This window comes from Gossypium raimondii, chromosome 5 (genome assembly GCF_025698545.1).
Source record: "Gossypium raimondii isolate GPD5lz chromosome 5, ASM2569854v1, whole genome shotgun sequence".
Taxonomy (NCBI): domain Eukaryota; kingdom Viridiplantae; phylum Streptophyta; class Magnoliopsida; order Malvales; family Malvaceae; genus Gossypium; species Gossypium raimondii.
In genome coordinates, this window is record NC_068569.1 from 26690831 (window position 1) to 26707583 (window position 16753).

The 16753-nt window shown below is 36.7% G+C and overlaps 1 protein-coding gene across 2 annotated transcripts; it reads right to left on the bottom strand.

Moving 5' to 3' along the window:
• Nucleotides 1-229: 229 nt before the first annotated feature.
• On the bottom strand, nucleotides 230-2324 carry LOC105766921 (uncharacterized). 2 transcript variants are annotated; one of them, XR_008195696.1, is made up of 4 exons: nucleotides 1988-2324; nucleotides 1294-1379; nucleotides 1096-1193; nucleotides 230-986 (listed from the first exon to the last, which is right to left on the bottom strand). XR_008195696.1 is itself a non-coding variant. In XM_052629957.1 (3 exons), the coding sequence occupies exons 1-3, from the start codon at nucleotides 1506-1508 to the stop codon at nucleotides 892-894; spliced, it is 408 nt and encodes a 135-aa protein (XP_052485917.1). In that variant the 5' UTR covers nucleotides 1509-1543; the 3' UTR covers nucleotides 230-891. The 2 variants fall into 2 exon arrangements, 1 of the variants encoding a protein (XP_052485917.1); XM_052629957.1 differs by lacking the exon at nucleotides 1988-2324 and having other exon boundaries at nucleotides 1294-1543.
• Nucleotides 2325-16753: the final 14429 nt, after the last annotated feature.

Here is a 16753-nt window from a genome sequence, read left to right on the forward strand (position 1 = left end):
TGAAACAGTTTGCAGATAGACATAGAAGTGAAAGGACTTTTCGTGTTGGTGATTGGGTCTATTTGAAGTTACATCCATATAGGCAGAAAACTGTTAGGAAAATCCTCAATCAAAAGCTCTCTCCTAAATACTATGGCCCTTTTCCAGTACTCAAGAAGGTTGGCGAAGTAGCGTATACTCTGCAACTACCTCCGGGGTCCCGTATCCATCCAACTTTCCATGTCTCCCAGTTGAAGAAACATATAGGGTCTACTCCTTCACAATCTCACTTACCTTTGGTCGATGTTCATGGTGTTTTACCAAAGGAACCGGTCAAAATTATCGATAGGCGGATGGTTAGAAGAGGGAATCAAGCTATCACTGAAGTTCTTGTCGAGTGGATTGATTCTTTTCCAGAAGATGCTACTTGGGAGTCTTTGTCAGAGTTGCAGGCTAAGTTTCCTCATTTTCATCCTTGAGGACAAGGATTTTGGTTCTGAGAGGGTGGTATTGATGAGAGCTAGAAAAGTTAATAAAACAATGAGTTTTGGACTGAAGGAAAAATTAGTAAAACGGGGCGTAGTACGTTAGTAAAACGATGAGTTTTGTTTAACTATTTTTGCCACGTCAAATTCTTATTATTTTCCTTTCCTTTTAAGCTGAAATGTGTGAGGAAGGCGGTTATGAAAATTGTTGAGTGAAAACAAACTTCTTCTCCTCCTATTCTCTCCTTCTCTGTTCTTTCTGTTCTCTCTCAAAATTTTCTCAATTTTTGAGCTTCTAACAATTTCCTGCCAATATGGAGGATTCTGCAAATAGATTATCCAAATAGGTAAAGAAAGCACACGGTTAAAGAAGCAATTAAAGAAACAAAACTTCAAAGAAATACATTGAAATGACCCAAGTTTGGCTTTAGCTTCCCAACGAAAACTTTAAGAGTAGTTGATTTTCCAATGCCATTGGTTCCAACCAGACCAAGAACTTGCCCAGGCCTTGGAACTGGTAACCTGAAATTACAATTCAAAACCATCTCAAAATGGAGGTGGTGGGAGAAAGAAAAAAAAGAAAGCATGCGAAAATTACAAAAATTTTCAAGAACAATATGAATGAACAAACCTATGTAGTTTAAAAGTAATATTCTTATATCTATGGGTTGTATCTTTATCCAAATCCCTTGGTAAGTTGATGATTTTAATTGCTTCAAATGGGCATTTCTGCATCAGAAGATAGGTGGTTCAGCTTTAGACACATACTATTCGTCATCTGCAAACATAGAAACCAACACCAATTCGATATCAAAGTGAACTTACATACCTTGACACAGATACAACAACCAATGCACAACTCTTCAGAGATGAAAGAAATCTTTGAGGCAAGGGTAACCTCAATGCAAAGTTTCCCTGCAGGAGGAGAAACAAAGTGAGATAGACTATCTGAAGCAGGAAAGAATAGATAAACCAGACCCAAGTAGCAGGGTAACAGCTGACTTGAATATCAAGTGTCCGACAAGACAAATAAGTTACAAGCATTAACAATATCCAAAGTGCAAGTCTAGAATGATGGTTAATTAGTTTACAATTATAAGGCCACTTGTGAAGTTTAAATAAAACTCCACCGGCGATTATGTAATAATAATCCTATATACATGCCGTCGAAACATTATTGTGACAAGAATTCGTATCCAAGAATTATAGTTTCCTCCTAACAATCATTATCTTATACTTCTTCACCGTTCTTCTATATTCGTCCCTATTTCTTTCAAAGTTACTACGGCTGATACTAATCTGGCTTGCAACACAAGCACAATAAGTTTCCTTGTTACTTTCACCGATTCTCCAATAATCAACATCGTTCGAGAAGAAATACGGAAACAATACATTTAAGGCAATTCGATTAAGATGACATTAGATTAACCCCTAATTCTAAATCTCCGAAAACAGGAAAACAACTCCATACTAAAAAACATGAAAAAGATAATCAGTAACGGGAAGAATAAAGTTTATGTTACCGGTTTTAACAACAGGACAGCTCTTCTTGCATTCCTGATGGAACTTCTTGGGCCTGCAGCGGTCAGAGCTGACAATCGCGATACGCGTCAAGCAATCCGCCACCTCTCCGTTGGATTTACAAAACTAAAACTGATGGATTTATTAGGTGTAGGGATTTGAAGATCAAGCTGCGTCTGTTTAGCTTATGGAAAAAGGAGGAGAAAAAGAGGGAGGAGGTGTGTGCTTCTATTTGATGTTGGGAGGGAGAGGGTGGAGGTGGCTTTCGGGTTGGAAGGGTAAAGCAGGGCATAAAAATCAGGAGCTATAAAACGGAAGCAAAACTGAGCTTTTGGAAGGGAATAGGGGTGTAATGTAATAAGCCCATAATAGGGCATACACCCAACCAAACTTGCTGTTAGAGTCTGATATTCAACTTCTCTCTAGTCTTATCTTATTTAAATATTTTTTTATTAAAAGTAATTCCATTACATATTTTAGTCCAACCGTTTATTTCGGTTAACAAAAATTCCTTAACCAATAATATTATGACACTTGGTAAAAACTTTAATTTTTTTATTTTTCTCCGCCTTCTCTCTCCTCTTCCACGTTGCTATTTCATCTTCCTCCTCCTCGCTTCATTAAACTCTTCGTTAAAACTCTGTTGATGAGAATCCCAGGTGCCCTTTTCTTGTCATAGCTTCCGCTGTTGAGAATTGTTGTTTTGAGTTTAAAGTTACGACTAAGTTTTTTAATTCCATACTTAAAGTTTACTCTAATAATGGGAATTTTAGTGAGGCACCGAAGACTTTTGATCATGTGAAGAATAATGGGATTAAGATTTAAGATTGATGAGAGAACTTGTATTGTTCATTTAAATACTCATAAGAGAGCAGATGAATTGGGGCTGGCTTTAGATTTCTTTGATCAAATGGTACAATCAGGTGTTGAAATTTCTACTTATTCATTAACCTGTGTGATTATAGGATTGTGTAGAAATGGAAATATAAAGAAAGCTAGAGAGATAATGGAGGAGATGTCTGGTAGAGGGATTAAAGCTAAAAAATATTTGAAGCATGGCTTATTAAAAAAAAGCTTGTAAGGAACAGAGAAATGGAAACTCAAAGAGTGCAATTTCCAAAATATCTTGAAATTTTATTTTGAGTTCGAAAATCCATATTTAACATATTGCAATTAGGAGAGAGCTTTGTGATTGTTCATTATCTAATGCTTATTAAAAGTTATTTTGTATTTTGTTAAGTTGAAAATTTTATAGTTTAAAATTTTTAAGGAGAGTTTAACGGGGAGGAGTAAAACGATGAGATAGGAACGTAGGAGAGAAGGGAGAAGGGGAAAAAAACCCTTAAACTAAAGTTTTTGCCACGTGTCATAATATTATTGGTTAAGAAATATTGATTAATGGCAAAAAATGGTTATATTAAAAATTAACAGAATCATAGTTTAGGTACACTTTTGATCAACAAAAGTTTAGGTACCTAAATGAGAAAAATACTATAGCTTGAGGGCCAATTTTTCATTTAAACCTTGATTCAATTATATAAATTTTAAAAAATATATAATTTTTTTTCAAATTGCATCAACATAAGTGTTTATATATATATAAATTAAATGTAAAAGTGATGTCACGTAGATAATGGGATTACATATATTAACACATTTGAAGGCAATGTTAATTTTGTGGTTGAAATAGTGGCCACAACTTCAAGCATTTTTTTATTGCCTTACTTGTCTATTTCCAAGCATGGGGCAACTTGAACTATTGAAGAAGAAAGGATTGCTAATGCCAACTCCAAAGCACTTTATGCTATTTTTTGTGGGGTAGATGCACAATGTAACAGCCCAATTTTGCCCGACCCACCATAAACCCAAATAAATAAATAAATAAATAAAACCAAAATAATAACAAGTCCATTTACAAAAATATACAGGCCCAAATACATTACCCAAATTACAAGCCCAAACTACTAACCCTAGTCCATAACCTAAAGCCCTAGCCCTCTTGCTGCGCTGCTTCCCGACATGTCAGCAGACGTGGCGCCCAAAACCTTCCCCCTTGTACCGAAATGGCAGCAGCAACCTCAATGACTTTCACCGCCCCTGCAAGAAACACAAAAAAGGGAAAAGAAGCAAAAGCAAGCAATTGAAAAACATATATTGTAATATTTTCTCGGTTATAAAAACCAATTTTTGTAACACAAAGAGGGATCTTTTTTATTTTGAAATAGAAGAACAAAAAAAATAAATTTAAAAGGTAGTCCATTTTATCTCTTTTTTTGAAAAATAGCATAAAAAATAAAAAAATAAATAAAAGTCTTACCGGTCGCCTCGCCTCCCGCCATTGTCAAAGTCCTCCTCTAACCCCGAATGCTTCCGAACCCATTAGGGTTTTCTCTGAGGCTTCGACAAAAGGAAACGTGGGGTGTGTGAAGAGCAAGTATTCTTTTTTGTATTTTTCTCTTTTTAAAAGGCTTAGCCTTCGGATCGAGCCTTAGGGAGTCAAAAGGACTAAAAAAGGAGCCTTTTTTAAATTCCAGCCACCAGAGGCGACGGTCACTGTTGTCGATGACCAGTGATCATGGAGGAGCGTCAACGAACCTATGGCTGGACATCGAGAGCATTGAGAGAGAAGAGAGTTTTTTTAAAAAGAGGTTTCAAATTATTTTTTAGGATTTTTTTACTTATATAAGCCCCCAAAAACGACATCGTTTTGGGCTTGGCTTCAGATGTCCAAAACAGCTTCGTTTTGAAACCAACCTGATATCCGACCCGTTTATTCAACAGGATCCGCGTGTTTGTGCGAAATGGTCTATTTGCGCTGTTGGTCCTGCTTTTGGACCTTTTTTTTAATTCAGTCCTAATTTCACCTTTTTTTAGATTTACCTTTTGATTTTAATTCATTTTCAATTTAATCCTTATATCGTTGACCCCTCGGGGAATGACACGTGTACTGTTTTGGATTAATTGTTCTTAGGGTCCTTAAACTTTTGCTCCGCATTTTAATTTAGCCCTTCTTTATCCATTTTTTAAATTTAGACATTATATTTTCTTGGACCTTCAATTTTGTCCTTTATTCCCCATTTCTTTAATTATTTTGCGATTTATGGCTTAATTTTCGTTTAAATTTCAATTTAATCCCTCACTTGATTAATTTTGCCTCTTTCATTTATACTAACACTTAACATTTATGTCATTTACATTTCTTTTTATTTGCACGCTTTATTTTTATTTTATCCCTATTATTATTATTTATTATACTTCATTATTTATTATTAGAATTAAAATAGTAATTATGGATTGATTGATTGATTGATTTATGTATTATTTCCTTACACTTTTTATTTAAAATTATATTACTCATTTTCTTTTATTTGCACATTTTGTTGTCCCTATTATCATCATCATCATCATCATCATTATTATTATTATTAATTTATTTTACTTTGATTATTTATATTAGAATTACAATAGTAATTATGGCATGATTATTGCCACTGTTATTGTGAGTAGATATTTTATTGCCATTAGAGTTATATCATTTTCATTTACTAACATGACATTTTCATTTTTTATTTTATGTATAATCGTTTCATTTTTAACACAATTCCATTTTATTTTATTTTGTTACATCCATGCCACAAATCGTGTTTAAATATATTTATGCACTTTTATACTATGCCTAAATAAGTTAAATACACATTTCTTTAAATGTTACATTTGTTTTTACTTGATGCATAAAAGAAATTTAAAATTAAGGAAATGTTCCGTATTTGGATTCAAGAAGTTATGCCCTAACTTATGGGGTTCAACTTTCTCTTTGAACCTAGATAATTGAACATTCTTTTTAAAACTAAAACACGTGAGATTTAAATAGTAATTAAATAAAGAGCAAGCTTATTTTTGAGGATTTGAGATGTCGTGTCCTAACTTACGGGATATGACCTTTTTGTTACCTTGAGATAAGAAGGCCTTTTACATACGTTTTGATTATTTAAGTGATTTTAATTAAAAATAACATTATGCAAAGTGAGGTCGTGTTTTTAAATTATCTTCAAATTTTCTATCCTTGACACTAAGATATAAATTAATCAACTAGGCACCAATTTTGGGCGTCACGAGGGTGCTAATCCTTCCTTGTGCGTAACCAACTCCCGAACCTATTTCCTGGATTTTGTAGACCAAAAATCATTGTTTTAGTAAAACAAACCTTTTATTAAAATGATCAAATTGCAAGGTGATCCAATCACACCTCATAAAAAGGATTAGTGGCAACTCTATCTTCGTTTCCAAAATAAAGTCGATTTCAAAAAGGTTTCGACAGCTTGGCAACTTTGCTAGGGACAAAATAAAAGAGTCAAGCTGCGAGTTGATTACTTTTGGTCTTTTTGTCGAAAATTGATAATTTGGTTTAAATTTACTATCATTTTATTTCACTTCATCCTTCATGTTTTGTCTTTGATATCTCAGGTTATATAGCGATCTAATATATCTATTTTATTGGTTCAGAAATTTCTTTTTGTGTGTTTTTTGAATATTGCTTTGCATAATCGTTCGATTTTTCCTTTCGTAAATGGGAGTGAGAAACTATTTCTTCGAGAGATCTTCACCTCCATATAGGATAGTGGATTAATTTCGGGATACATGCGTACCTATGTCTTCGTGAGATCTTCTTCTCCGTATAGCCATAGGGAAATGTATTCCCCTGAACTGAACTTGATTTGTATGAGCCTATAATGGGTGAGGATTGAAGAATCTATTGGTTCAGTACCCTTACTTTAGAACTAAACCGCATATAATGAGCCCAAAGAAACTACCCTAAATAGAACCATACCAAACCTCTAGTGGTTACCCGAATAGGTGTTCTATTTATTATTTCTTGCTTTCAATTCTAGCTTTGTATGAAACGTACTGACTTATTTCATTTTGTTTTGGTTGTGATTGCATTGCATTTTTATCATAGAAAAGGGTGTTGATTCACTTTCAATTGCTAAATAGAGAGCTTATCATTGAAAAAGGATTTCTTGATAAAGTGGAAGACATTGCAGTTGTCTAGATATGGTTCGAGAAGGCACAACAAGAGAAGGGTGACAGCCTGACGAAGAGGCATATGTCAGAATTATGGGATTTCACTCACATCAGTGTGACTCAGAATAATCTCCAAGAATTAAAAGAGGTATGGGACCAATGGGATGACGAAACCAAATAGTTATTCTACTATAACTATGGTGGTTTGCCTTATTTACTCGATGTCAAAGTGGACAAGCACTTATTCTGAGCTCTTGCCCAATATTGGAATCCCGCCTATAGCTGCTTACTTTTGGGAAGGTAGATTTGGTACCCACTGTAGAAGAGTACACAACTCTGCTCTGTTGCCTGAGGATCTAAGCCGAAAAAGCTTATTCTAAAGCCGCTAACATCCCGACTTTCTTAAAAAAGCTAAAAGTATAACTAGGATGAGCGAGCAATAGGTCGCAACCCAAATTAAATAAAATGGAGATAGCAAATGCGTCCCTTGAAAAAGTTTGTGGGATTTGATCTTGGTACATCCGGATGTGAAGAAAAGAGTCGACATCGTCACCTTAAGTATTTACGGGTTGGTCATCTTCCCTAAAGCACTAGGGTACATTGATGAGGCGGTTTTAGATCTATTTGACTAGCTTGACAAAAGGGTCATGCCTGTCCCAGTAATTTTGGCCGAAACATTTAGATTTTTGAGTGCATGCCGGAGAGTGGGTGAAGAAAGATTTATCGGGTGTGTGCCACTCTTGTTAACATGGTTCCATAGCCACTTTTGGAAGGTAGAAAAGATCTCTTATTGAGTATTCATCAAGAACTAATCTCTACTGAAAGAATTTGTGGCTATCCTAAGGCGAGACAATATTTTCTGAAGAAAAGTAGATGTCAATTCTCCAGAGTCTCTAAGACAAAGATGTCGAATAGAGGGCCCCTTAGATGATCCCTGATGAGATTTTGTATTGATGTGGAGACTTTGACTGGGTCCCTCTACTTGGGATATGGAGAGCTACTTGATATGCCCCTCTACTTGTATTGAGACAGTATAGGTCGAGGCAATTTATACTGGCAACGCAGGGGTTAGCTCAGTGTGAGTTTGCGTACAAGGGTGATAATTATAAGAAGAAGGTTCATGAAATATCGAATGCTTGGAACCAAACCTACAGAATGAAAAGATTTGCCACAAATCCCATGACGACCCCTGATTATGATTGGTGGTGGGGTAAAAGAGTCAATGATAATGTCCCTGCGTCAAGTCAAAAAAACACTTGGCTAATAGAAGAACACCTACAAGTGATCCAGTTTGAGCTAGAGATCATAAAGCATAACTTTAAAAAGAGGAGTTCAGAGCTGGGGAAAAAGATAGAACAGTTGGAAAAGGAAAATATGTGGCTAGGATTAGACATCGACGTTCAAAACTTAGAAGCCAAGAAAATGAGAAAAGGAAAGAAGAAGGCTAAGAAAGACTTGGACAGTCTAAAAATAGATTATAAGAAGTTGCGTTTGTTGATAAGGACTACGGGTTGGGTAAAATATCAGAACAATGGTAGCAAGAAATCAAAGAAGAAAATATTAGAGCTGATCAGTGGGAAAAGAAATGCTAAGATGCTCGAGTTCGAGAAGATACTCTAGAAAGGGATTTGTTCAAAAGTCGAAATGAAAAGGTGGATTAAGAGCCTGGGTAGCAGAATTAGAAAGGTCAATGCATCAATATCATAGTTTCAACTCCGCAATTGAGTTGAAAAGAAGCCTAAATAAGATTGAAGAGTTGAAGGGAAAGATAGAAGAGCTCGAGACCTCACTGCAAAATTGTGAACTTCAAGTTGAGCTTCTTGAAACAAACAATAAACACTAGAAAGAGCAACTCCAACACTCTCAAGGTCAAATTAAGGATAGAGATAACATTATAGGTGAAGCTGTGACTCAAGTACGGGAAGTAGCCGGCCATTTGCAAACCCTAGTAGTTAGAGCCAACATGCTAAGCTTAAAATATGAATTAGAATTAGATCGGAGCCAAGAATTAGCTTGGCTTCTTAGGAAAATCAAGGCTTTGTGTATTAGAGCAAGGCCATATATGTAAAATATATCCATTTTATGTAAAGAGATTTGTTTTCTAGTAAAGTTGTTCTAATAGAATTGAATCAGAATCCATGGCTTTTTGCATTCATTTCATGCATCAGCATTACATTTCAACATATGAATTAAATTTCATAAAAAAGACCCTAATTAATCGAAATTATGACAGTCACTCTAAAAATCAACAAGAATCTACCAACTGAATATCGTTACGGTACCCGTGACAAAACCAAAACAATGGATCAAATATTAGAGAGATTAGAATAAATTCAAAAAGACATGTAAGGTCAGTTGCAAGCGCAGCTGCAGGAACAATTAGCTAAAGTACAGCAAGACATGAGGGATCAAATACAAGAACCCTAATGAAGTATGATAAGCCAGTTGACATAGTTGCTGGCCGAAGCGATCGAAAATGGGAAAAGTACTTTGGTTAACTCAGGGGATGATAATGAAGACCCTACATATCCTTAGGCTTTAGCTCGGTAAATGTCCAGGCCCAACCAGATACATCCACGAAGGGTACCCATCACCATAAGACCTCAACAATATCAAGCCGATACCTGAACACCGGTAAACTACCTAACAGGTTTAGGTTCCAATCCCGTAGATAATTCAACCAACCCAGTTGTTCTCGATTTGGACGACATGGCTGAAATGGATAGAGTAAGAGTAGAATTATCGAAATAGCTGGAATATCGATGCAAGTGGTTGGAGGAGAAATTTAGAGTTATGGAGAATGCTAACTACCTTTGCGGGGTTGATGCTAAGGAGTTGAGCTTAGTCCCAAATCTAGTATTCCCACCAAAATTCAAAACTCCAGAATTCAAAAAATATAATGGGACTAGTTGTCCTGAAGCCCATATCACAATGTTCTACCGAAGAATGACGGGATATGTCAATAATGACCAATTATTAATCCACTGCTTTTAGGATAGTCTGATCAGGTCAACTGCTAACTGGTACAAGCAGCTAAGCCGTGCCAAAATCAACTCATAGAAAGACTTGGCACATGCTTTCATGAAACAATACAGCCATGTGACTGACATGACACCCAACAGAATTACGCTGTAAAACATGGAGAAGAAACAAAGTGATTGCTTTAGGTAGTATGCTCAGAGATGGAGAGAGGTGACATCGCAAGTCCAACACCTCTTCTGGAGACAAAGACAACAATGCTTTTCATAAATACTCTGAAAGCCTTGTTCATTAACCATATGTTAGGAAGCGCTACCAAGAGCTTTTCAGATATATAGTAATTTTCAGAGAGATGATTGAAAATGCAATAAGGAGTGGGAAAAAAGATGCGGGGGAAAATGCTAAAAGATCAACCCCGAAAAAGAAGGAAAATAGAGTGAACACCGCGAGTGTGTATAATAAAAGTTATTCAAAATTGGTCACTGTAGGCCAACTAAGGACTGTAACAACCAGTCATCAAGACCCATCAAGGCAAGAATCTAACTCGAGGCTAAACATGGAAAAACTCTAATTCACACCCCTCCCGATGATATATAGGGAGTTATATCAGAATTTGTTTGATGCGCATATGGTATCCCCATTTTACTTAAAACCCATGCAACCTCCGTTCCCAAAATGGTATGATGCAAATTCTCAATGAAAGTATCACGCAGGAATAACGGGACACTCAATTGAGAACTGCACTGAATTCAAAAAGTTGATTAAATGGCTCATCAAGATGGGGATTGTAAGGTTCGATGATCCCCCAGGACCTAATGTGATAGGAAATCCATTGCCTAGTCATTTAGACCAAGGGGTAAGCGCGATAATGGAGAATAGAGGAAAGAGGACCAAAACTGATGTTGCGGAAGTGAAATCCCCATTAAAATGGGTCTGGCAAAAAATGATAAATATAGGATTAATCGTTGAAGATTTAGAGGAAGTACTTAAAGGGGTGAGGAATTACTGTAAGTTCCACGCTGAAAAAGGTCATGAGCTCTAAGAGTGCGCTGAGTTCAGGACTTTAGTGAAAAATCTGATAGATAACAAAGAATTGGAGTTCTTTGAAGATGTCAAGGGCTTGGAAGAAGGAGATATTTGAGCCTCAGAAGAAGGATTGACAGAGAAGGTTTACAAGGTCAACCACCCAGTGGTGATTATTTCATGGCCAAGAAAAAATGAAGCAGGAACACAAGCTGCAACGAGAGTCATTATTCAGAAACCCGTGGCTTTTCCCTATAAGGATAGCAAAAGGGTTCCATGGAACTATGACTGCAATGTGATGATTCCAGGAGAAGAGAACTCATTTAGTACTTCAGAAGAGGGCCAGGATGTTGGTTTCTACATGCACAGTGGGAGGACCTATGACCCTGCTAATACAAGAACCGAGCCCGTTAAAGGAAAAACCTTGGCAGTTGAACACAAGAAAGAAAAGACGGTTAGACTTGAATCACCTATTAATGAGCTGGTGACTAAGAATGAGGCAAAGGAATTCCTGAAATTCATGAAGCATAGCGAGTATAGTGTTGTAGAATAGCTACACAAACAAACAGCTCAGATATCGGTATTAGCATTACTCTTGAGCTTAGAGATACATCGTAGAGTATTAATAAATGTGTTAAATGAAACTTATATCGCTGATGATATCTCTGTGAACAAGCTAGATTGTTTGGTTAACAATTTGAGTATCGATAATTTCATCTTTTTTAATGACGATGAAATACCGCTAGGGGGCATAGGATCCACGAAGGCTCTACACATCACTACCCACTGCAAAAGGTATACACTGCCAAGGGTGTTAATCAACAATGGATCTGTACTGAACGTCTTGCCTCTATCCACAATGAATAGATTGCTAGTGGATAGCTCTCATATGAAGACGTGCCAAATATAGTGAGAGCATTCGATGGTACGAAAATGAGGGTAATGGGAAGGATTGAAATACCTCTCCTAATTGGTCCGAGCACATATGAGGTGGACTTTTTGGTGATGGATATCAAGACCTTTTATAATTTTTTATTGGGTAGACATTGGATTCATTCGGCTGGGGCAGTGCTGTCGTCATTACACCAAAAACTGAAGTTGGTAACGGAGGGCCGACTGATGATGATAAACACTGAAGATGATATCATTGCATCCGTAACTAGTAACACTCTATAGATAGGAGTGGATGATGAGGCAATAAAATGTTCCTTTTGATCACTAGAGTTTGTTAATGCAACTTTCATTGTCAAAGAAAACAAAATTCCAATACCAAGAATATCCAAAACCATGAAGATGAGCCTGCAATTGACGGTTGGAAAATGAGTCTTACCTGGAAGATGACTCAAAAAATACCTCAAGGGAGGGTCGAGGAACCAATACTGATGGACAAACAAGATCGCTTTGGCTTAGGATACAATCCAGATGCAAGGCAAAAGAAGAGGGAGCTAGAGAAGAAACAAGAAAGAAGAAGAGCGCGACAGAGTGGGGGAGAGGTCAAATGGGAACCGATGACCTTTCCCTATATATCTAAAACGTTCGTGCCAAGAGAAATCATTTATTTTGAATGAAAGACATCAAGAAAAGAAACTACGAAAGAAATGTTGGGAAGTCTGAGCATCAACACTATATTCGAAGAAGGAATTGGGGAAAACTTATCAAGCGTTTGTCCTTATATCTCCGGAAGTGTTCTGCACAAATGGACTGGAAGAGATCCCTATAATTTTTAGAACTAATTCAGAGTAATGTTCAAAACACACTTTTTGTTCTAGGCCTAGGATCAATAAGAATCCTTTTGTGAAATAGGCATATGTCTACTATTTTTATTTCAATAAAATGCATCTTTGCGTCTCATTTTGGCAAATATTCTTTTATTCATTCAATTTCATTCATACTCATACCACACAGATAATTATTCTTAGATTCATTTATTCTTTGGGTCTTCCTTCGTTCCTATAATAGGTCTCCAGATATCAATGATATGAGCGAGCTGCTACTGGTTCAGAGTATTCTTTTGAACAGGATATGTGTCCAAACGAACCCCAGAACTTTGAAGATGATTGAAATTATAACCTATCTCCTAATTTGTTCAGAATGGTAGAACAAAATGAGAAACAAACTCTACCTTGTAAGCTTAGGAGACAAACAAGAAAAGAAAGAGGTGAAAATTGAAGCTTACATCACCGCAGAGACAAAGCGAGACCTCATTGAGTTACTCCAAGAATTAAAAGATGTCTTCACATGGTCGTATCAAGACATGCCTGGGCTAAGCACTGATATCGTAGTACACCAGCTCCCCATAAAGGAAGAATGATAGCCAGTTCAATAGAAATTTCGAAGGATGAGGCTCGACATCCTACAAAATATAAAAGAAGAGGTCAAGAAACAATTTGATGCTGGTTTCCTGCAAGTGGTTAAATACTCGAAATGCATAGCCAATATAGTCATCGGCCCTAAGAAAAATGGGAAAGTATGAATGTGTGTAGACTATCGTGATTTAAACAAAGCCAGCCTGAAGGACAATTTCCTATTGCCTCACATCGACACCTTAGTAGACAACACGGAAGGTTATTCATTGTTCTTCTTCATGGATGGCTTCTCTGGTTACAACCAGATAAAGATGCATCCTGAAGACATGGAAAAGAACACATTCGTAACCATGTGATGGGCATTTTGCTATAAAGTAATGCCATTCGGACTGAAAAATACGAGAGTGATGTATCAAAGAGCTATGGTAACCCTATTTCATGATATGATGCACAAGAAAATTGATGTTTATGTCGATGATATGATCGCAAAATCCTAAACAGAAGAAGAGCATATACAAGTCCTGATGAAGTTCTCGTGGTCGAAAAAATTCTAGCTAAAGCTCAATCTAGCAAAATGTACCTTCAAGGTTAGGTCGAAAAAATTGCTAGGTTTTGTAGTCAGCAAAAAGGGGATCGAGATCGACCTGAATAAAGTCAAGGCTATATTGGAATTACCTCCGCCGCGAACTCATAAGGAAGTCTAGGGTTTCTTAGGAGATTAAATTACATTGTCTGGTTCATTTCACAATTAACTAAGAAATGTGACCACATATTCAATCTCCTTAAGAAACACAATCCAGGTGTATGGGATGAGGAGTGCAAGAAAACTTTTTGACAATGTCAAACATTACCTGTCTAATGCCCCAGTGTTGATGGCACCTAGTCTAGATAAGCCACTGATATTGTACTTGGCAGCATTTGGTAATTCAATGGGATGCGTGCTTGGCCAACACGATGAGCATTTATGAGGCTCTGGCCCATTGTTACAATATCGAGAAAAAAGAAAAGGATGATCGCCGTTGGTACCACGATATACTACAATATGTGAAGAACCCTGAATACCCTGATCAAGCAACCGATAATGATAAAAGGACATTGAAAAGACTGGCCAATGACTATATCTTAGATGGAGAGATCCTATACAAACAAAGAAAGGATCAGGTACTATTGAGATGTGTAGATGCTGTTGAGGCCAAGAAGATTTTGGAAGAAGTCCATGAGGGCGTTTGTGAAACGCATGTTAATGGTTTCACAATGGCTAGGAAAATCATGAGATTCGGTTATTATTGGTCCACCATGGAAGGGGATTGCATTAGTTATTTTAAGAAATGCCAAAAGTGCCAAATTTATGGAGACAAAATTCATATGCCTTATTTACCTCTTCATGTCATGACTTCTCCATGGCCTTTCTCTATGTGGGGCATGGATGTCATTGGGCCAATCTCGCCAAAAGCTTCCAATAGGTATCGATTCATCTTTGTTGCCATCGACTACTTCACTAAATGGGTAGAAGCCACATCTTATGCTAACGTCAGGAACTTGACAGTCAGCAAATTCTTGAAGAAAGAGATTATATGTCGATATAGGATGCCAGAAAGGATTGTATCTGAAAATGCACTGAGTTTGAACAACATTATGATAATGGATGTTTCTAGTCAATTCAAGATCAAACACCACAACTCGTCACCATATCATCCAAAAATGAATGGTGCAGTGGAGGCAGCCAATAAGAACATTAAGAAGATCATGGGGAAAATGACAGAGACTTATAAGGATTGCCATGAAAAGTTACCCTTTGCCCTCTATACTTATCGAATGTCTATCAGAATATCAATCAGGGCAACGCCTTTCTCATTGGTCTATGGAATGGAGGTGGTTTTTCCCATTGAAGTTAAGATTTTTTCCCTCCGAGGTTTGTTAGAGTTGAAGTTAGATGAAGCAGAATGGATCCAATCTGGATATGATCAGTTGAAATTGATCGAAGAGAAGAGGCTAAAGACTATCCGTCATGGTTAGATGTACCAAAAACAAATGATGTGAACTTATGACAAAAAGGTGTGCCTCAAAGAATTCCATGAGGGGGACCTGATATTAAAAAAAATCCTGTCCATACAAAAGGACTTCAGAGGGAAATGGATGCCGAACTGGGAAGGACCTTATATAGCAAAGAAGGTATTTTCTAGAGGAGTACTAATTTTGACCGAGATGGATGGCAAAAATCTGCCTAAACCTATGACTTTAGATTCAGTCAAGAAATACGTCACCTAAAAAAAAGGGGTGGAGAGGCTAAGGCGAAAACTTGCAAAGGGAGCTTTGAGACCAAAGGGGTTTTGAGTTGAAAACCCAAGAAATGGCAACTCAAATTTCGATCGAAGATGGGGCATATGGTAGTCTTGTCCCCTCCGAAATAACAAGGAGGAGAAAATTTACATCTTGGGGCATCAATAAAGTACTCTAGATTTCCTAAACACATATCAAGCTCAAAATGGTCCTCTAGAAATTTATGTGGAGAAGCTTAAGCAACGATATCTAGGGCACCTATTTTCATCTTACTTATTTTTGTATTTTAGCAACATTTGCTATTTTGATTAATCTGTTTCATTTTGAGCTTTGCTCAGAATTAATTTCAATCTTGTTCATTGTTACAACCTTTTTCAAGTATTTTTACATTGAAATAACGATTAATGGACTAATAATATTCAAGTAAAAGGATTTCTTACATATTACTCTGAAAGGCTTCCAAATAGTATAAGGACCTGAAACAGGACCACTAGTTACAACTAACCAAATCTAAGGGTGGGAAATATCTAGGAATGAATAGTCTAAATTGTGATTACTTTTTCGGGTTTTCTGTCAAAGATACCAGGTTTGAACAAGAAGGCATGGTAACACATCAGTGATGGAACCATGACGAACAACAAGTAATGTCAACCTAAGCATTAAAAAGGGAATCATTCTTGAAAAAGGCATTCGACATTCGTACAAATATCATTCATATACATATAGTTAGGAGTATTTGATTCATTCTGATCATAATATCCTAATCGCTTGGCATAAATATAGGCCTATGAAGTAGATTCTACAGGGCATGTTCTCTAGAGAACGATGTAACAGACCAACCACAAATCCTATACCCCTAAAGTTGTAGTGGGTCAGACTAAAATCACTATAGCGAATCTTATCTCCCTAAAGTTGCAGTGAGGCAGATTTAAGCTACAGATCTTACACCCTTGAAGTCGCAATGGGACGGATTGAATCTACCATAGCGAATCTTATCTTCTTAAAGTTGCAGTGGAGCAGATTAAAGCTACAAATCTCATCTTCCTGAAGTTGTAGTGGAGCAGATTAAAACTACAAATCTTATCTCCTTGAAGTTGCAGTGGAGCAGATTGAAACTACAAATCTTATCTCCCTAAAGTTACAGTGAGCAGATTAAAG

Bases quoted from the DNA above. Each gene is read 5' to 3' on its own strand.
- LOC105766921 (XM_052629957.1), bottom strand. From the start codon at position 1,508: ATGCTTGTAACTTATTTGTCTTGTCGGACACTTGATATTCAAGTCAGC. The intron at 1,194-1,293 runs GTATGTAAGTTC...CTTCTGATGCAG, and splicing joins GTTGTTGTATCTGTGTCAAG to AAATGCCCATTTGAAGCAAT. The intron at 987-1,095 runs GTTTGTTCATTC...TTGTAATTTCAG, and splicing joins ATTACTTTTAAACTACATAG to GTTACCAGTTCCAAGGCCTG.